The 22,134-nt window shown below is 38.7% G+C and overlaps 1 protein-coding gene across 2 annotated transcripts in view; it reads left to right on the plus strand.

Annotated features, from left to right (window-relative positions):
* The window catches only part of pxdn (peroxidasin), a 65,633-nt gene extending 44,502 nt beyond the window's left edge, over window positions 1–21,131 (plus strand). For both annotated transcript variants that reach the window (XM_015381272.1, XM_015381273.1), the window contains 13 exons: window positions 1,137–1,412; window positions 3,720–3,832; window positions 4,084–4,240; window positions 5,899–6,007; window positions 9,161–9,318; window positions 11,271–12,277; window positions 12,360–12,856; window positions 15,007–15,141; window positions 15,325–15,533; window positions 16,676–16,787; window positions 16,896–17,025; window positions 18,339–18,452; window positions 19,941–21,131. In XM_015381272.1, coding sequence (XP_015236758.1) covers window positions 1,137–1,412; window positions 3,720–3,832; window positions 4,084–4,240; window positions 5,899–6,007; window positions 9,161–9,318; window positions 11,271–12,277; window positions 12,360–12,856; window positions 15,007–15,141; window positions 15,325–15,533; window positions 16,676–16,787; window positions 16,896–17,025; window positions 18,339–18,452; window positions 19,941–20,084 — 3,161 coding nt within the window. In that variant the 3' untranslated portion in view covers window positions 20,085–21,131. The remainder of the gene's footprint in view (window positions 1–1,136; window positions 1,413–3,719; window positions 3,833–4,083; window positions 4,241–5,898; window positions 6,008–9,160; window positions 9,319–11,270; window positions 12,278–12,359; window positions 12,857–15,006; window positions 15,142–15,324; window positions 15,534–16,675; window positions 16,788–16,895; window positions 17,026–18,338; window positions 18,453–19,940) is intronic.
* The last annotated feature ends 1,003 nt before the right edge of the window (window positions 21,132–22,134 follow it).

A 22,134-nucleotide genomic window follows, 5' to 3' on the forward strand; every position in this document is an offset into this window, starting at 1 on the left:
ATATATATATATATATATATATATATATATATATATATATATATATATATATATATAACAAGTTATCATATTTCGTATAAACTGTAACAATACCGATCATAAATGGAACAAAAGTTATGAAGTTTACCTGAATTTAATGAAGCCTTTGTTATTTAATTCATTTTAATGGTTGTGTTTTTATAACACTTGGCTCAAAACAGAGCACTTATGAATTCCGCTGACAGAATTTGTTTTAATTCTTTAGGGAATTCCCCTTCATGTCTGTATCTTTTGTAGGCAACAAAGCTTCACACAACAGAAAACCTGTAGAAATTGCAATCTATGCTCTTAATGTTTAGTTGAATGAGATTATGTCCTGGTAAAAGAATTAAAGTCACCTACCGAGCAATAGTCTGAAATATATAGTACTGCTATGCCTTCCATGTTTCCTTTTCCCTCGGATTATAGGCCATTCAGCTTTATGTGCTGCAAATCTTTATTGCCTCCCGTCAACATGATTTCATTGAGTGTGCAGCTAAAATTACAGGGCTGACATTTCACAGGAAATCATGGCAGCCTGTAATCCTGAGATGACACTATGTTTTTCCATGTAGTAATGGCTGTTAACATAGCTATAAAGTGCATGCTGCATAATGGCTCCTCAGTGTTTAAGGCGGTGAGTTTGGACCACAACCATGGTGGCAGGGCGTGACAGCTGTGCAGCCCCAAACTGTGCTGAGGAATCAACAGGGAGAGAAGGAAGTGAATCTAACAGGATGCAACACTGAATATCTTGTTTGGATTCTTGCTCTATGTTTGTATCAGTGTCCCTGTAATAACATTTTGTGTGCAGCTGTGCTCAGCACATTTCCAGCTGTAGAAATTGTGTTTTCCTCATTTTATTGAGTCATATGTTTCAGCTAATTTGAGTCAGACTGGTATGAAATGTCATCTGTATGTGCTTTGTTCGCCAATGCTGGTAAAGAAGAGGAGAACGCTGGGAAGAAAGTTTGGATTGTGATTATTTAGATATCACAGTATGACACAACTCCTAACAACATTTTACTTTCTCCCAACTAAATTATTCTAAAGAGACAGATTTTTAAGAGTTAAACATTATGTAATTTATTGCTCTTTACCTCCTCTCCTTTATGCAGCAGCACCACAGTTTACCGTAACTCCACAGGACCAGTCGGTCTTGGAGGGACATACCGTGGATTTCCCCTGTGAGGCGAGCGGCTACCCAGCACCTCTTATTATTTGGACTCGGGGTGGAAGTCCTCTGACCTCGGATCGCCGCCAAGTCATCCTGGCGTCCGGTACGCTCCGCATCACTCGGGTGGCCGCACACGACGAGGGCCAGTATGAGTGTGAAGCAGTGAGCTCTGTGGGGACGGTGCGCACCACTGTACAGCTCAGCATCGAGCAGAGAGGTGAGGAAATACAGAAGGGCCAAAAATTTTTATTATTTTCATAAATGATCAAACACATAAACAATGTTAAAGAATTGCTTCAACACTAGGCATTAACTACAGGAGTTACCTTATAGAACATCGAGTAGCTGCCTTGGAACAACTGTGGGGTCTTAAGGTATAGTGGAGGATTTCTGCAATTCTTTTTAAAACACCTTCCCTCTCAACTTTAAGAAAAAAAATCTACATGAAAACCCTGTATCTTCTCCCTAGAGAGAATGCCTATTAAACATGTGTGAGAGCATGCAACACCCCATTTCTCCTCGAGGAGGTGTGGGGACGCAATGTTAAGACAGGCGCTCAGATGGACCTGATCTTACTCATATTTAGATATAAAAAGTTTCTGGTACATAAAAAAAAAAAAAATCATGACATGCTTATGTGTGTGTGTGTGCTGCAGTGGAAATTGTGAAATGTTTGCGGGGTAAATTAAGATCTGTAGCTACTGTATAACTACTAATGATGCAAAATAAATAAACGTATCTTTCCTGGAAAGTTACAATATAGAGGTAGATAACTGTCAAACGGGATAGATAGACCCAGTATTCAAGGTGAGATAGCCAATAGGAGAGTTTAAAATGTTTATTAAAACAAAATAGAACAGAAACTGGCTGCTGTGGATCTGTGGACCTGCAGCGATTGTGGGGAAAAGGGGGCGGGGCACCGCCCAATCACTGACAGTCTCTGGAGGAAGAAACACAGGTAAGTGACCATGATCATCTGACAGGAGATGATTGTCGGAGTGAGTCACTTACACGGTTTAATAGTTCAGTCCATTCTCTGCGTGGAAGGCAGGATCCATCCGATGGAGCGCCGAATGGGATCCAACCCAGAGCTGTCCAGGGTGTCCCTGATTAGAGCAGCAACCACAGAGAGCAGTCAGGTAACCGATCCAGGTCAGAACCAGACAGTTCTGAGATCCAGCAGTCCTCAGCTTGACAGAGGGGTCAGATCCACACAGGAATCGATAGAAACGGGGTTCTAGGAATCCACAGAGCTTTCAGTCAGAGTCAGACGGATGCAGAAGCGTGCCCACACAGACACGCACAGAAGCAGACATGCAGGGTCAGATGCAGACGGGCAGACTCAGTGGTAAGGGAAGCAGAGACGAGACGTGGTACCAGGATTTCAGCAGGACTTTAAACTGGTCTCCTCCTAGAAGCCAGGCTTATGGGAATAAAACTGACCCTCTCCGCGTTCCGTGCCGAAACCCTGAGGGCTCAGCGGAGAAAAGTCGCGACACGACCAGAGGACAAGACAAACACTAAAACCCTTTCCCTCAACTGGCCGCTGGAAACCAGGGCATGAACCATAGAATTAACTAAACAGACAAACTAACGGGCATAAACAAACAGCCAACAAGCATCAAACAAGGATCTGGCCGAATAGCTGGAACTGAGCCCAATTTAAAGGAGAAACAGCAGGTTGTTAAGATCAGTAATAATTAGAAAACCGGGCAGAGTCAGGCAGGTGAGTGAAATGAACAATTAAGGTGAGATGTCAGGGCAGATCATGACAATAACTTTTAATAGCAGTCATGTGAAATAGATTTGTCCAAATAGCATGCCAAACTTTACCTTTCTAGTAGAATGTTTGCAACCGAGGCATCAGTGGGGATCACAACCTGTGATTTCAGAGTACGCCATTGCATGAATCTCCCAAAAACACTCTGGTCTTGTCTCTCTTTTCTGAGGCCTTTTTCATCTTCTCATACACTTTGTAGACACTTTTCTCTTACGACCCTCGGCCATTTTCAAAGAATCATGGTGAGAAAGGTGAGCTTCAATGACTGTCTGAAACTGTAATACACCACATAAAAGTGCACATGCACAGAAAAAGATGGCCGACTGGGGACCGGCACGTAGGACGGCTTTACGTAAAATGGGAGGACCTCTTATTGAGATGATTGACCAGGAAAAAGGAAATCCTCCACAATACCTTTAAGAAAACAGACCTTAACAAATAACTTTGGTTGTATAAAACATAACCCTGTTGTTATTTTGATTTTGAAATGTACACTCAGCTAAAAGTTTGGCTCTTGAGTCTAGAAAGTGTGAGAAGCACTGTAACAGAGCATCACTCTGGCTCTAAGGTGATTAATGTTTCACAGGCTGCTTATGAAAGAAAGAAAAGCAGCCACTCAAGTGTAACACAAAACAACCATCTTTTCTTCCCTGCAAAATGCTCTATAGACAGACAGACTTTTATGTTGGTCTGTGATGGATTAATCATTAACATGCCTATGTGTGTATGTTTTAACTTATTTAGTAACGCCTGTTTTCACAAATGCTCCAAGGGACCTGACAGTGGAGGCTGGTCAGGATGTGCAGATTCCCTGCAGTGCTCGAGGCCAGCCGCAGCCGGTCCTCACCTGGAACAAGGTGAGGATCATTCGTTATTTTTTATTGGTGTTTCAATAGATTTTAGAGAGTTAGGTAATGACTTTATATCTGTGCCATTAGTGGAGAGTTGCTGTCCCATCCTTTATATGACAATAAGGAAACTATTTTATATGCTTTGTGCACCATTGCATAATTATGTCCAGTATTTTGATTAGGTGGGGGACAGCAGAAGAATAGCCCACTCAGGGTGTTTTAGATCCCTGATCCGTTCACATTCCATGTCTTTTTAGGATGGCGTACAGATAACAGAGAGCGGAAAGTTCCACATCAGTCCAGAAGGTTACCTTGAGGTGAAGGATGTTGGGACTGCAGATGCCGGACGCTATGAATGCGTCGCCCGTAACCCCATCGGCTATCAAGCTGCTAGAATGGTGCTTTCAGTCACAGGTAAAAAAAAAACAAAACATTTTGTCGCTGCATTTATTATTGAGCCAACATGATTGCAGTCTTATCCTGCCATGTTGTACATAAATATCAGAGGACATCGTCTAAGATATTATAAAAAGTCTTTATATGAAACATGGGGCATAGATAATTTTGTCTACCAAATCTAGAAATTCTATAAGCAATAGAAAAGTGCAGTGCTGTTGAATATTTAAAGTCATAGGGAAATCATATTTAAATTTCAAATGATTCTGGCTTAAACATGTATATAAATGTACTCTTTATCAGGCAATATTGTCCCAAAATGTAGAAAATTTCTATAAAAAAAAAAAAATCCTGTTAAAATCTGTGGGGTTTTTTTCTTTATCTTATGCAGGCCAGTTATTTGTATGTCAACTTGTACACCTAAATGCGGCCAATCATATATCAACGGTCATTTGTCAATCAAATTTTTTCGGTCATAGCATCTTGATTCATATGTTGCAGCTTATATATGCAACGGTTCAAATAAGAAATAAGAATCTTTTGCTTAACCATTGAGTTCCATCCCAGTGTTCACGGGGATGGACGTCTGTGCCTTCTGCAGGCGTAGAGCTAACAGAACTGGCAGGGTTGCGAGGCAAGGGCTCAAACATGTACGGCTGTAAGCCTTCTACACAAACCCAGATAATTTAATCTCCATGAAATTAATTGAATTAGCCATGTGGAATAATATACAGTCTATTGAAATAACATTATTCTTAAACATTAATGGCTCATTTAGATTCATATTTGCTTGACTCCTATACTTTATTTTAAGAAAAGGTTTATAACTAAAGCGTATAGAGTCCAAAATCATTATTACTTGTGTGAACATCGCCTGGTCTGACTTGATAATATAGCTGCTCAATTGTCCACCTATGGAAAGATCCAGGTATAGAAAATATCTTCCACTCATAATTTATATTTCTTACTGTCAACTGTTACATCAAAGAAATTGGAAATCGCATAAAACTTCTCTGGATGTATTGATGGCTAGCTTGCTTTCCTGCCCTGGAAGTTTGTTACCAAAAACATGTATCCTCCAGACCAGCAAACCAACAAAAACTCTCAAAAATAAAGGTACCTCACACATGCTGATATTGATATTTTAGTAACCAATTCATCAACGACCTAAATGTTATAACCACTCTTATGTCCTGTGGAAGCATTAAAATCTTTTTTTTTTCTTCTCCCCAACAGTCTGCATTTTGATTTAGATTTTTGAATAATTATGCTCGATTTTATGAAACATCTCTTTGGGTTTCTTAAGTTTAATTTTCTATTTGTGAGATAAACCTCATGTTAATGATCTTTAAGTCACATATAAAGTCAATCAGAGTTTACTGCTGACCTGTTAGATCCCTGCCTGCTACTTTGTGTGTGTGTTTTTTGTGCTGTGATGTATAAGGTCAGACCGAAGCTGCAGCTTCGTGAGCACATCCATAAAGCAATGCTCAGTTTGTAGCACAGAAGCATGACGGTATCAGGAAGGAACCTGACATTGTTGATCTCATTTATTCATTTACGTATTTATGAAAGAAAATCAGAAGAGAATAAATTACTTAGTTTTTTTTTTTTTCTACTTTTGGCCAGTGTTCCCTTTCAAATTCCACATTGATCTGTTTGTCTTTTTCTGTCAGTGCCTGCAATCAGCCGAGAGGGAGACACCTTTGTGAGCACCTCCATAGAGCAGGCCATCCGGAATGTTGACAGTGCTATTAACTCAACACGGAGACGTCTTTTTGATGGGTAGGACATGAGACACTCACACAGCAAATGCAAAAATTGCAAATACAAGGCTATTCAGATCCACTAGTGTAAGAGCTCTGGCTACATATGTTGGGTCGCTGTCCTGCTTCAAGGTGAGCTCAGCTCAGCTTTGTTCAGCTTCATCATCCCTGCTGAAGAAAAGATCTCTGATGGCATTTTGCTACCACCACCAAATAAGGATGGTGTGTTCAGGATAACATTCAGCGTCAGTTTTTTTTACCCAAACTTCAGTTTTAGTCTGAACTGACTTAAACACTCTCTTTTCCCAGGTCCGTATGTTCCCTGCATGGCTTCTGAAAAAAACAGCAATTTGGAGGGTTTAAAACTTTATACATTTTCAGAGATTCTGTGAAAAATGTCCAGGACGTCCCACGTCGTTCCAAGTTACACATACCAGCAGAGCTTAAAAATTCTTCTAATAAATACTCCCAACAATTTATTCCTGTAATCATCACAATCAAACATATTTTAGGTGCATAAAAAAGCTACTCCTTCTTAGATCAATGAGTTTTTCTCTGATGTGAGGCTCATCCAAAGAATCTCAGGATGATTTACCAACTGCTGGCCAGATGTTAGAGCACTGTTCCACTGGCTCAGACGTTGCTGTTATTGGGAAATAAATATCTCTTTAGATGTGTTTTTAACAAGGAGGGTAGTTAAGAGAGTGAGCTAAAACATCTTGCACCTCAACATGTATTTTTTTTTCCTATGGACATATATTTTAATAACTAAAAAGTTGGAAGTATACTAAGACCTGTTTTTTTTTCCTAACAGATTTAAAGAAATATAACTTGCAAATGAATGCCCTGGTGCATGAATCATCTAACCAAACCGTTAGCCAAAGTTGTTAGAAGTTGTGTTAAGAAAATGTGGCAAATGTTATCAGATCCACAAGCTTCATACGTCGTCATGGTTACATGTGAGGAGTGATGCATCGAATTTGTCAGCAAAACAAAACACTTAAATACAGCTGCAGAAAGAAGGATGTTTTTAAAGATAAAATACAGACATATGATTCATATGATAGCCCCACTTATGCAGTTAACTTTTTTTTTATATCCGATAAAGACAAAAACACACATAGAGTTTGGGTGTAGTTACTGCAAGCTAACATTGCTTTTGGAGTTTAACACTACAGTTTGCTAAATTCATGTTAGCCTTTCACTTTGATACCGGAAAACTGACCAATTTAAACAAAACAAAAAATATGAAACTTGTTTCCTGCTTTAGAGATTACATTTTCAAAAAAATAGTTTTCAGCTCATTAAGTATGAAAGTACCCCATCCAGGTGTCTTGTTATGGTACACATCTTAATTTCTATATTTGTCATGTTTCTTTGTCCTACTTGTATTTGTTTTTGTTCATGCATGACTGAAGTTCACATTCATATCAAAAGGTGATGACTTTTGAATCGATGTCTGCATCTATGAGGGATGGATATGACTCAAATTTGCCTTTAAGAAAGTTTCCATCCTGTTGAATGATGTGGTTAGCAGTTGTGCTTTTCTTGGCGCGTGCCCACGTACGTGCACGCCTGCCCTCTCACACAAACACTCACTCATATGAAAAGGAAACAAATCCACATCCATACAAACAGCCCTGTCATTGCTGCTGATGTGATGGGGGGGATTTCCAGCTTTGTTTAATGACAATCACAGGATAGGATACAGCTTTCTGCTTTGCTGTGGGTTATTCAGTCATTTGGAAACGAAGTGAAATCCCAGTGGGAATGCATGAGAAGGAAAGATGTGATGGCGTTTCTTAGCCTGACTCAGCAACATGTGCTCTGGAGGACTGATATATATACACGACAGACCCTGATCTTTCAGTAACAGGCTTCATCTGTGCAGCCAACATTATGCAGAGCATTGTTATAAGAAAAAAGGGAAAATATGTTGCTTTAAACCCCTTTTATGAATATAAATTTAAGATACACTTTTTCGATTAGTACACTGTTTACAATTCAGTGCAGAATAGTACCTTCAGAAGTCAACAAAGAAGTAAATAGAGCCCACCTGTATGTTCTTAGTCCAAGCTGAAACACAGCTGTTCTGTGAACGACCTAAAAGAAAACAGCTACGATGTCAGGGATAAGTCTTAAAGAGATGCAGAGATCCATGAAGCAGGCGGAAGGATTTGTTGACAGAAAAGCGGATAGCCATACACTCCACTAATCTGGTCTTTGTGTACAAAGAGGCAAGAAGTAAGCCATGATTGAAAGGCTACCATAATGACTCCCATTTTCAGTTTGCCACAAGCCATGTAAGGACAAAGCAAATATGTGGAAGTAAGTGCTCTGATTGGATGAAAGTATACTAACAGTTTGGTCCAAATGCATATGCTAAACCATCCTCATGAGGACACATGGTGGTGGCAGCAATGTGCTGAGGTATACTTTTTATAAGGAACTTAGGGAAGCTGATTGGTGTTGATGGTGTGATAGATTGACTTAAAAAGCTTGAAATAGGAATTTATAATAATGTAAAGCGTTAGGTTTTTATTAATGATGTTGCCACATGCATTCAGCCGAATGTGATTTTCTTTTACAAGAACACTGTTCTATTAAACCTGCTTGCTATAGTTTCTATACTAGGGCTCGACTTGTTAGCAAAGGATAATAAGGGTGATAATAATCAAATAATCTGCAACCCATCAAATGAGACAGGCTGCAAATTTGATATGATTGTTAAATGCTTTAAAATAAGAATGTTTTCTTACTATTGACCTATTGAAGGTTGGTGGTTTACCAGAGCACCAGTAAGCCTGCATTTTTTTGTTTTATTCATTTTTCCACCATAAGCTGCCTGGTAAACATAGGAAATAAATCAGCAGAGGTGAATAGAAGCAACAGCCTGGATTCTGCTGCAGAAATTCATTAAATAGATTTTATCAAAGGGGTTACGTTCAGTAAAGCATCTCTCATCTTTATACTTTTCTTTCTGTTTTTATTTGCTTCACAGGAGAAACAGCTTAGAATAAACTGTCTATCTGTCAGTTCTTAAAAGTCAGAGGAGCAGATATATATTTTTAAATTCTTGTTTTTTGTTTTTTTTTGTGTGCTAATACCAGCTTGTTCTCTCCCCTGCTTTTCCCACCATCCTCCCGCCCCTCTATGTCCCTCATCTCTCCAGTCAGCCTCGTAATCCAGGAGAGTTGCTTGCTCTTTTTCGATATCCACGTGATCCCTACACAGTGGAGCAGGCACGTGCCGGGGAGATCTTCGAGCAGACTCTCCTGCTCATTCAAAACCATGTCAACCAGGGTCTCATGGTCGACACCAATGGCACCGGTAAGGCTGCTGTTTTGCTTCTACATGCCAGACTGAGGTTTAAAAGTGTGTTTACATGTGCAACATGTTTTACAAAGCTTTTGCTAAATGTTTATACAGTCTGAATTAGGGCTAAAACAGATCATCTGATTAATCTTGATTAATTGATTATTGAAATAATCGTCATCCAATTTAGTAATCGTTAACTGGAGTATAGAGGCTCTAAAACATGCCTTTAGCTGACAGAGCAATCTACTTAGAGCCTTAATTATATGAGAATTGTAAAAAAAAATATTGTAACATTTTGCATTTAAGATAAAAAAAATGGGTTCTTCTGTTAAAATGCTCTATCTAGAACTCCTCAAGTGGAAAAGTTTTTGTTTCACCTGATTTATTTCGTAATAACTCTTTAATAAACCTTTGGCTATCCAATTATTAATTGAAAGAATAATCAACAGATTAAGCGATTTGCAAAGTTAGTTGCACAGCTAGTCTGAACTTTATTAGATTTTCTTAAATCTCAATCTTAGATTTGTTTTTATTAGCGTTTTATATAAAAGATTGGATAGTACTTTTTTTTATTTTATTTTAACCATCAATTATAGTTCCTCCTCTTTTAGTTGTATAAAAACTTGGAGCATCTTCAAGACCTGCCAGACAACATGTCTTTCTACTTTCATCTATTATAGAAGACTAGGAAATACATGTGTGCTGTAATTTTTCTGTATTCAGTTTTCTAATGAAGCAACGTGTGTCTGCAATTAGCTGTGCTAGATTTTTTTTAAGGGTGTAAGATTAAATAGGGCTGAAAAAAAACAGATCCTGGACAATGTTTTATTACTGAAAAAACTGTTTAAATGCACGTATCACACAGAGAACCGTAACTGTGGAGCAGTTGACAAGGAGCCTGTTATTAACGGATTTATTGGACCCAACGACATGCAGCTTAACATTTAACTATAATCACTGCAGAGCACTGGACAAAGTTTAACACAATCTGTGTTGCAACATTTAATTAGTCCCATGTGTGCTGGAAGAGTTGGGTGGAGCAGGGCGGGACTGAATGTTTACGCCATAAACATTCAATCTTTTTCTGCTCTGCTCTTGTTAGCATGGAGGAAAACTGAGGCAGGATTGTGGGTTTTGGTGTCTGGGAACATAAAGCACCTCTCCTAATGGGGGTTAAATATTACAGCACAAGGTGAAGGATGAAATGCAGTGAAAACACAGCATGTGTCATTTTATGGTTTTGGGGGCGTGCATTATATTTCTTGACTAGGTTGTTTTCTCAGAGAGGTATAAAGTAAATAGTACACAAGGGGAAAGGTAATAACATGTGATCAATCTTGTTTAAAATACTTAAAATGAAAAATATCTCCACAAAGCTGAAACAAAGGAACCTGTTTTCTCTACTTTGACTTCATCTTCAGAGGTCAGCAGCTCAGTTGCACAGTTAACATAGGAAAGCGCATACAAGAAAGTGTGGGAAATAAGCCATGAAAGTACTATTTTATACTGAGGTAAACTCACATTGAACTCATTGAAATCCACCCTTCCATCCATAGCATTCTAAAACAGATGACTCTAAAACTTGTTATAGAAAAAGTATAAAATGATGATAGATGATGTTCTCTGTATATCACCTTGAGATGTTAATAGATTTTTCACTTACTAGATATTTTTAATAATTTTCTGTCACTTAAATACTGAATATTTTAAACTAGGGATGTCCCAAAACAACTTTCTTCATGTATTGTTTTAAACCTTATGCCCCAAACTTACATTTCATTGCATATTTAGGCCTTTTTGTTGTTTTTGCTGTTACACAGAGAAAACTAAAACTCCGCTTGATATAATCCCTCTTACCTAGATAGAAAAAAACAAAATTACCAAGAAAATGTTACTGTTTATTTCGGATCTTTAGCTGTGTAGCCTCCTTTTAAAGTTGCTGAATTCCTATTTTGTTTTTCCAGCATTTCGCTACAACGATCTGGTTTCTCCCCGCTTTCTGGACATGATTGCTAATCTCTCGGGTTGCACAGCCCACCGGCGCAAGAACAACTGCTCAGACATTTGCTTCCACCAAAAGTATCGTAGCCATGATGGGACCTGCAACAACCTACAGCACCCCATGTGGGGCGCCTCTCACACTGCGTTTGAGCGCCTCCTGAAGCCAGTCTATGACAACGGCTTTAACGTGCCAAGAGGCACCACCGATAGGGTCCACAATGGATACAGATTGCCTCTTCCAAGGCTTGTGTCGACCACAATGATTGGAACGGAGACCATAACTCCTGATGACCGCTACACTCATATGCTAATGCAGTGGGGTCAGTTCTTGGACCACGACTTGGACTCCACAGTGGTGGCTCTGAGTCAAGGTCGGTTTTCTGATGGCCAACAATGTGCTCAGGTCTGCACAAACGACCCCCCGTGCTTTCCAATCCAGTTCCCACCCAATGACCAGCGGCAGCTACGAAGTGGCGCTCGTTGCATGTTCTTTGTACGTTCCAGTCCTGTGTGCGGCAGCGGGATGACGTCTCTGCTCATGAACAGCGTTTATCCGAGAGAGCAGATCAACCAGATCACCTCCTACATTGATGCTTCCAACGTTTACGGTAGTTCACGACATGAATCAGAGCAGATCCGTGACACTGCCAGCCACAGGGGGCTTCTTCGTCAGGGCATCATACAACGAACGGGGAAAGCTCTTCTTCCATTTGCCACTGGACCGCCCACAGAGTGCATGAGGGATGAAAACGAGAGTCCGATCCCTTGCTTTTTGGCTGGAGACCACCGTGCCAACGAGCAGCTTGGGTTGACGGCCATGCACACTGTGTGGTTTAGGGAGCACAACCGCATTGCAACAGAACTGCTAAGACTGAATCCCCACTGGGATGGGGACACCATCTACCACGAGACCAGGAAGATAGTGGGCGCTCAGATGCAGCACATCACCTATAGCCATTGGTTACCAAAGGTAGCTAGTTTTTTGCTGACTAATACACATATTTCAAACACACTAAAAAGTTGATGATGAGAAAATGTGTTTTCCCCTTCAGATTCTTGGAGAAGCAGGAATGAGGATTTTAGGGCCATACACCGGTTATGACCCCAACATCAACGCTGGAATCTTCAATGGGTTCGCCACTGCAGCTTTCCGCTTTGGACATACCCTCATCAACCCAATACTATACAGGCTAAATGAGCACTTTGAGCCTATCCCCCAGGGTCACATCTCCCTGCATCGGGCCTTCTTTTCCCCTTTCCGCATCGTAAATGAGGGAGGCATTGACCCACTCCTCCGTGGACTCTTTGGGGTTGCTGGCAAAATGCGTGTTTCCACTCAGCTGCTGAACACTGAGCTGACCGAAAAGTTATTCTCCATGGCCCACACTGTAGCCCTGGATCTGGCTGCCATGAATGTTCAGAGAGGAAGGGATCACGGCATACCGCCATACAATGACTACAGGACCTTTTGTAACTTCACCTCAGCTCAGACGTTTGATGACTTGAGAAATGAGATCAGAAACCCAGAGGTCAGAGAGAAACTACGAAGGTAACTGCCTCCTAGTTACACTCTGTTTAATGTCTAGATCATTTCTTTCCTAAATTAGGTCAAGTTTGGAATTTTTATTAATATCAAAAGTCAGGGCATTTGTTTTTTTTCACATTGCAAGAACAAGTTATGAACCTTTTTCAGTTCAGTTTATTTATATAGCACCAATTCACAACACATGTCATCTCAAGGCACTTTACAGAGGAAGTACTCGCAAATTAGTTAGGAAAAGCAGTTGATTGCATCCAGTCATTGACTTACTGGATGAGCCTGCAGCGAATATTGTTGCTTGCATTTTGTCCTTGACTCTTCAGCAATCCCTCACACCGAGTATGCAGTGGAGAAGGGAACTCCCTTTTAACAAGAAGAACCTCCATCAGGCTCAGTGCGTGCGCCCTTCCGCTGAGGCCGGCTGGGGTTTAAGGAGACAGAAGCAGACATACAGAAAGAAGCAGATATACAAAAGCTAACTGTTAAGTAGCTCCACAGGTGGCCCCGTCCAGGAAACAGACAACCAAACAGACAAGCTCCAATGCAATTCTGCTAGTCACAATAAAAAATTACAGGACTGCACTGGAAACAGGCCAAGCTCCAGCATCATTAAAGAGGTGTTGGTGGCAGCAGATTGATATTTCAGTCCAGGATGGAGTCACAGCCAAACAGGAGTAGATCAGAGGAGGCTTCTATGATGAAAAAAAAGCAGAGAGCATAAAGGTATGAGTGAAATTTAACAAATACTGCAGAAAAGGGGAATATAGATGGAATAAAGCAGATTAAGGAAAAGTGGTCCCTATGCCATCCAACAGCCAAAACATATAGCAGCACAAATACAGAAAATAGCTTTTGGATGAGGTATAACAAAGGGAGATCCCCAATAGGGCAAAAAGAAACATCTATCCGGACTAGTATTCTCCCTCGTCTGATAAAGCTGTTAACGCTCCACCTACCTCTCTACTTACCCAGCGACTAAGCAAACTTCAATCTGTTTTTAACTATAAGCTTTACCAAAAAGAAAAGTTTTAAGCCTAACTTTAAAAGTAGACAGGTAGTTTGCCTCACGGACTAAAACTGCTATTTGGTTTCACAGGAGTTTTTACATCTGTTTTACATCTGTGTTCTACTTGTTTAGTCATTAGTGGTTCTAATTGAAAAAAAAATATATATATTTGGGCATGTGCAGACCATTGTTTTTTTTGTTGTTGTTTTTTTAGGGGGTCAACAGCCCAACTTTTCATATACCGGTACTTTAATATCCTTTAATTAATACAGTTCCAATTACAACAGTTATCTTGCTGTCATTTACAGTTAAAACATTTCCAATTCATATCCAGATGTTTATAGTGAAGTCAGTTATTAAATGTAAACCTGAGGTAAATTTCCTATCACACATTTTTCTACAGCCTAACTTTGCTTATATCGATTTCAAGTTATTACAGTTTCGTTTCATAACTATATATAACAATGCATTATGTTTTTGCTATTTGGATAATTCAAAAATTGACTTATTTCATTAGAAACATTTTTAATAAAAAAATAGTTAAAATTAATTTAAAATAAGTTTCAGAGCTTTTCCTCTTACTTTAATTCTAAAGTATTGTTAAATCATCCCAGTTACGGAGCAGATCACAGTAAATTAGAGCTATATGTACTTCTCTTTTTCAACTTAAATCTTTCCTCTATTCATTTTAACTTAAAAAGATCCCTTAACTTTTAATTAGACGATATAATTATTCATATATAGACCATAGATCACATAATTGACACATGTAAAAGATAGCTGTCAGTGCTAAATAGCTTTTCAGCTAAATAAGATTTCCTTACATTATATTTCCAAATAAAGACAGCTTGATTACAAAGCTTGCACCCTAAACTACCTTTTATTGGTAATTTACTTACAGATGGTGAAGCATGCACCTAAATTTGCTTATAATAGCATATCCTCGTACCAAATTTGCAATTTGCATTTACTGCATTGTTTAATTTTCTAAGTATAAGATTTTTTTGTTTTTTCTGAGTAGCAATGATCAAAATTAGTTAAACAAAAACTTCTTTGTACTGATAGTAGAGTATTTTCACTCTTAAAGGCAAGCTGTATTATGTGGTAAGTGTAACTACTATTTGTTGCACTGACGGTTCTCCGTGTATGGCAGGCTGTACGGTACGCCTCTTAACATTGACCTGTTCCCGGCCCTGATGGCTGAAGACCTGGTTCCTGGCAGTAGATTGGGTCCCACCCTCATGTGTCTGCTTGCAACACAGTTCAAACGAGTCCGGGATGGAGACAGGTACATTTCTCAGGACATTTTTAAAGTCTATTACTCAACTTTTTATCTTTTATTCCTTTTAATCTATTACAGAAAGTAAACACAAAGCATTAGACTATATGAGGTTAACTAAAGAACAGGACAGACTTTTTTTTTTCTTCCATCTTACTCAAATCCAACCCCTTGTGTTTGGGTCTTGGTTAGGTTCTGGTATGAAAACCCGGGCGTGTTCACTCCTGCACAGCTCACTCAGCTTAAACAAGCCTCCTTAGCTCGGGTTGTGTGTGACAATGGGGACAACATCACCCGGGTCCAGCGGGATGTGTTCCTAGTGGCTGACCTGCCGCATGGCTATGGAAGCTGTGACGATGTTCCTCAGATCGACCTGCGTATGTGGCAGGACTGCTGTGAGGGTAAGACCAGCAAGAGTCACCAGTGTAGAACCTGAACCAGTTAAGTTGGGCTATTTATCAGAACCTAATATACTTTTTTTTTACTTTTTTTTATAGTTTCTTTAAGTAAAAGCTACTCAATCTTGGTAAAATTGGCAGTTTTTTTTCACTTGCAGGAAGATACAGTTATTTATATCTTAGAAATAGTCAATGAGAGCAGAATAGCTTGGGGAAATTTGTTGCAACACCTCAGACCATTGAAATTCTGCAATTTAATATTTTTATTACTAAAATCCAACAGGATGATGCATTCGGCAGAATTTCTTCAGTTTAAGCATTTTCATTATTTAATTGCATCTATTCGAAAAACTACATTTCACATAACAACTTAAAAGCCGAGATGTTCAAAAATCTAGCTTCAGACCATAGGGTGAGATTATCAGATTAGATTATTGTAGATTAGATTAGATTATTTTTTAAGGTATAAAACAAAGACAAAACAGAAAAAACGTCCTATTGAACTTGTTATTTTTGATTTATTGTTATGAACTGGACTTTGTCTGGAGGTAATCTTTGTCTCATTCTATCTTTTACTGTAAAAGAGAAATAAATTAGAGCCACTGAAGACCTAAACCTTTCTACAGCACTAGCAATTAATCATAGCTTAGTTTAGGAAGCAATTTTGAGATATTCTCAGGTATTCTGGCTCAACTCTACTTTACATACCAAGAACCAAAACCGAACATGGAGAAGCAGCTTTTAGTTCTAATGTTCCACAAATTTTGAATAAACTCCCAAAACCTATTAAAGCTCGGAAACCCTCAGTAGCTTTAAACTCCAAGTTAAAAACATTATTATTTAGATTAGACTTTGACTTTGCTCTCTAAACACAATTAGTTAAGTTTTTAGTCAAATTTCTCATTTTTTTTCCTTCTTCAAATCGATCATTTTATCTTTCTTATATAATCCTCTTATATTAAATATTCACCTTTATTCTCTTTAAATATTTGTGTTGTATTTATGTCGCTTCATTCTACATTTCTATTGCTTTTGTTTCCCTGTAGAGCATTTGAATTTTTTTCATAAATAAAATCCCATACCTGAAATTGATTTGCTGTCTTCAGCTTGCTTGTCCTAACATAATTGAACCTGTGTCCCATTAGACTGCAGAACCAAGGGCCAGTTCAATGCCCTGTCGTACCACTTCAGAGGACGAAGATCAGCTGAACACAGCTACAAGAAGGAGAAACCTGCCAATAGCATCCAGGAGACGAGGTAGCAAATACAAATTTGTCATCTTTGCTCAAAGATCTGAGACAATCTGAGAAAAAAAAAATCTTTTTGAATTAATCTTTTTTATTATGTCTGTATTTGCCTTTGCAGTCCACTGAAAGATGCAAAAAACAGTCTTTCAAATGTAACGTTGAGCAAAACAAGCAGTGAACCTTCGGTCAACGACTTCCAGGAGTTTGTCTCAGACATGCAGAAGACTATCTCAAGCTTACGGAAACAGGTGGGTTTGGTTTCCAACAGAGATTAGGTTAAAATAAGCCTTCATAATGCAGAAAATCCAACAACTACAGCTTTCTAATGCAAAGATTTCTCAGAACATGAAGCTCACTTTTGCTGTCTTATATCTGCAATATTTAGTACATAGAAGGATGCAAGACAGAAAAGTCTAACATAAAACAGCTTTAAACCTGCCTGAATTGAAATGAAGTGATACGAGTTGCAAACTTAAACTTATCAAATGTAAGCCTTTATTGGAAACACTTAAACAAGCTTTCTAAGTCTCTCCTTAATATGGATAACTATTTTCCTGCAAAGGTTCAGTTATTATTGGATGTATTTGATTAATGTTGAACTGAACATATCATTTTGCTTTGCATTTAGGCTCTTTTCAAACTTCTGAAACCTTCAAAAGAAATAAAGTCCCTTTAAAGACAGGACTCCCTGTAGCACAGTTGTTTTACCATGGATTTATTAGAAGTCATGCAATGATTATGGCTTGTTTGCAAAACAGAATTGGCTATAAAATGTATTGTCTTGACTGAAATATACAGCTAAGAGGAGACTTAAGTCTTCTTTCAGCACACATTACTGTGGTTTGCTGTTGTTGTTTGCAACACTGCTGTAAATTAATTTTAATTATTTGCGAATAAGATTTTAAAGTGAAAGTAAATGATAGTTTTTAAAGGGAAAACCTGTTAAACTCTCTTGACCATGTAAAGGAAAGCTCTGTATTTACACCTTTAAGCTTTCAATCTGTGATTCCTTCCTGAGAAGAGATAAGTCTAAAGAAACCCTTTAAAAACACTTCATAATGTATATGTATAAGATAACTATGAGAAGCGGCAACAGATGTGGACAGAAATTGTACAGTCATCTTATTCAGACCTGAGACTCCAAACACAGAAGAAGAAGCATTTTATACACACAACCATCAACATCATCACATTATTACATCATACATGTTTGTAAATGAAAATTTATCCATTGCTTCAACCATATAAAAATTTTACACTAAGTTCTTAGACGATTCTCTGATGAAGATTCCCAAATCTTTGTTCTTCAAAATGAAGATGACGTTTTTATCCTGACAGAACAACTGTCCTAATTAGATCAACCACTTAGACATTAAACAGACAGTTATTATTTGGGTTTTACAGACTCATACATCATCAATACAAATAATCCTAACAACGACAATGCATTTATAATTTTCTTCTTTCTGAAATCTACCAAATCTGTCTAATTTGTTTTATTTATTTATCTTACCACATATATTTGTCACAGTTACAGTTTGCTTCTTGTATTTTCTTGCAGATTAAAAGACTGGAGGCTCGACTGCACAAGTCCGTCTGCACTGACAGCGAGGGGCGGGAGCGATCAGATGGAGAGCGCTGGCGAAAGGACTCGTGCTCGTCTTGTGAATGCAGAGTGAGTTTACCTTAATGTACATCACCATGCACTTTATATTGATGGTGTTAAAGTGTCTGTGTTTTGCACTGATAAACTTCCAGTGTGTAGTTGACACACTCATAATACAGCTCCCTCTTAAAAACAAAAAACTAATTGCTAGCAAACGCTTTTCTTTAAAACCATCTTACCAAGCTTACTTAATATTTGCTCTGCACAGCTGATGAATACATAACTTAGCATTTTACTCCACTTTATCTTGAATTTAGATGCTTTTTTACTTTTTTTCCCAAAAATAGTACTATCAAACTTTTAGTCTAAAAGCCTTTTTTTAATGCTCATGTTTAGTTTCATATTTAACTCAAATATCTAACAATAGTGTTAAATGAGTTTGTAGTCCTCGTCCCTGATTAAATACGTATACACACAACTGCAATGAATGCAGCTCTTAAGCTCCTGTCACACCTTGAAGATTTAGTCAAATGCCTTACGTACGGAAAATCTGGCAAAAACGCTGGCATATGTTGGAGAAGTTATGGGTAAGTTTTATATAAGTTATGAGCACGCTGAAACAGGCTGGCACATGTCGACATACAGGAAGTGCGTTGAGAAATTTTAAGCATGCTCAATATTTCCCGACGTATGCCAGGGTGTGCCATACGTGGGCCATAAGTTGATCGTTGACATATGTTAAGTGTAAGTTACTCACAAGTCGTGGCGTCTAGCTTATCCAAAACCTATGCGCAACTTATCAAGAACTTATCTCCAACGTATATCAATATATTTTAATTAAAGGTATTATAGTGAAGAACTTGTTTGTTGAAGAGAAGATTTTATATGGATGAAATACATGCTGGAAATTTCTGCGCATCCTCTTCATGATGTGCTGGTCACCCACAGAAACACCTTCAGTCAGAGGCTCATTTCATCAGGCTGCACCACAGAGCACCACAGGAAGTCATTCCTCCCTGTGGCCATCAAACTGTATGATTAATCTTTCTGACAGTCATGACTTATTATTTCTTTATTTCATTACTTCACTATGTGTAATAGCACTGTCATGTGCAATAATTGTAATTTGGTCCTGAGCAGCATTTGTACATTGTAAATATTGTCTATTATATATACTTAGATCCTTATTTTATTCTGATCCTTTTTTTATTCTTATATCCTACTTGTACTTACAATCTTATTTTTGCTGATGAAGATTTTCAGTCATCCAGGTCATAGTCATTCCGTAAAAGTAAAAAAAAAAAAAACGCTGGACCCGGTTTCCAAGATCTGAAGACGTTTCGCCACCTCTCCAGGAAGCTTTCTCAATTCAAATGTCAAATGACATCTTATTTTTCTCTCTTCTGTAAACGTTTGCACTGGAAGAAAATAATTTCCAGCAAGGGATAAATAACGTATTTCCGATTCTGATTATAAACAATGCTGTTATAAAGCTGTTTAGCTAGATCTTTTTAATGTATTTATTGACTTGTTGTTCCCTCTGATGCCTAACCCCAGGACGCCCAGGTGACCTGCTTCGTCGAGACATGTGCCACTCCCGTTTGCAAAGACCCCATCAAGCTAAAAGGTACCTGCTGCCCGGTGTGCTTGGAGCAGGACGATGGTGACAAAAGGCAAAGAGCAGAAACTCGCCACATGTAACTTTTCAGGACCCTTCATCAACCTTCCAACCTGACAATCTAGTGTCTGAAAACCACAGATAATCAGAACAATCAAGAGAGAAGATGGGACTGATTCATAGCCACATATGACCTCGACAAACCCAGCAGCCTCTTTGGCTTTTTTTTTGTTTGTTTTTTTTTTAATCAGGGGAGCATTTTCTTTGCTGTTGTTCTTGTGGCTATTTAATTTTTTCCAGTTTGTCCAGGGCCAAGAGCCCAGGGCTCAGTTTGAGCCCGTAAGCAATAAGTCATCAGGCACTCCATGGATTTACTTATGTAGCAGTAAACAGATGATTGGTTTTTCATAAACAGGATGGACAAAAACTGTCCTAGCGCACTGAGGTGCTGTTTGCTCTCGATGAGAAAATAAAGTAACCGGTCGCCTTTGAAAGGCAGGAAAGGGAAGTGGGTGGAAAGGCGGCAGATGTCTCACAAATTTTTCTCAGGTTAGAGATGCCGAAAACTGGTGCTATTTCCCTGTTTCTACTCCGAGTTTCTCTCTAAATACAAACCTTAAAGTATTATCTTTTGTATGCAAAGCCACATATATTCACTTGATATGTCTTGAGTGGATTTTTTTATTCAGTGACATTTAAATAATAGTTACCTTTTTATTCCCTGGTGCTTAACTTTTTGTACTTTTACCCGTTTTCTATGTACATGCTTACATGTGAAGATAATGTGAAGCCCTGCAAAAAATGTTTGTAATGTAAAAGAAACATGTCTACTGATACCTGCTTTTTTACATATGGGATAACACAGTTTGTCTCTGCAAGGCGCTCCTGGCCCTCAAGTAAGGTGGAGCTGGGAGATGCTCCTCTGTGCAGGAAACTGATGCAACTCCAGCAGCACTGTCCTCTTTAACTGCACAGGTCCATCTTAGTAAATTAGACTGAATTTATTTCATAGGTGGAAAAAATTGTTGTTGAATTTGGTGAATATGGCCTACACCTAATTAAAAACAAATCTGCTTTTTGGAACATTTTAATCCTAGATATGACAAATAAAACAGGTTTTTATATACAGACTTGGAATTGGATTGGGAATCTGTTTCAATAATTACTGCATCAACTGAGACATACAGGCTGTCAAAGTATACAGTACTGTATAGGAAGTCAGGGTTGATTTTACTGGGCCCTCACCTCGTTTATATTAGCGGCTCTTGTATTTTGTAAAATTTAGTTAAAATAGTCAACCAGTGAATCAATGAGAGGTAATTATTGGTATTATTGGCAGTATAGGCTAACCTGGCAGTAGCCAGATTGATATGTGTAGAACTGAGTTGAGTTCTACGTTATCTATGTAGGATGGCTGCTGTTGAGTCTGTCCGTGAAAAGGAGGGAAGTTTAGTACAATACTTGGAGCTGATTGAGTGACATGCCAGCTAGTACCCGCCTTCCATAATAGGCTTTAGCCAGTAGTAGCAGCCAAACGTGACGTTTTGTTGGCAGCCAATTTAAACTTTTTCCAAATCCTGTCAGAAGAAAAGCACAGGCATCTTTCGCATCTACAAATGCACTAAGTGCTTCTCTTTGCTCCTTTTTTAAATGAGAAATTGTCGCTATTTTAACTAAAACGGAGTCAATTGTAATATTGACAGGTGAGTGCTCCAGCGTAGCCATGTTTGTAATGCCAAATGCACCAAAAAACCCTGTTGGCATGCAATTGGTCTGACTCCATGTTTGTTACCTGACGGATGTATTAGCGGGAGTTTTTCATGATGGATTTGTTGTGAGACTGAAAACTCAGATCTCGCGATAATCCAGCTTGCAGCGCAAGGTTAAGTATGGGCAGATGTCATGTTGAAAATGTCAGGAAAGATCGCCGCATGGATTTTGACCTTGCTGGAAAAGGAAATGAGCATCTCCATAGAGCTTCTCAGCAGAAGGTGCTCAGAAATGTCCTGATACATAGATGGCTTCATTGACAGCGGACTCCAGATAAATGAATGTGGACAAACTTTAAAATAGGATGCCAAATTTGCGTTAATCCAAAAACTGCACTATGAACCCCTGAGCAATAACCTAGCT

This window comes from Cyprinodon variegatus, unplaced genomic scaffold, assembly GCF_000732505.1.
Source record: "Cyprinodon variegatus isolate N-32 unplaced genomic scaffold, C_variegatus-1.0 Scaffold230, whole genome shotgun sequence".
In the NCBI taxonomy this organism is placed as follows: domain Eukaryota; kingdom Metazoa; phylum Chordata; class Actinopteri; order Cyprinodontiformes; family Cyprinodontidae; genus Cyprinodon; species Cyprinodon variegatus.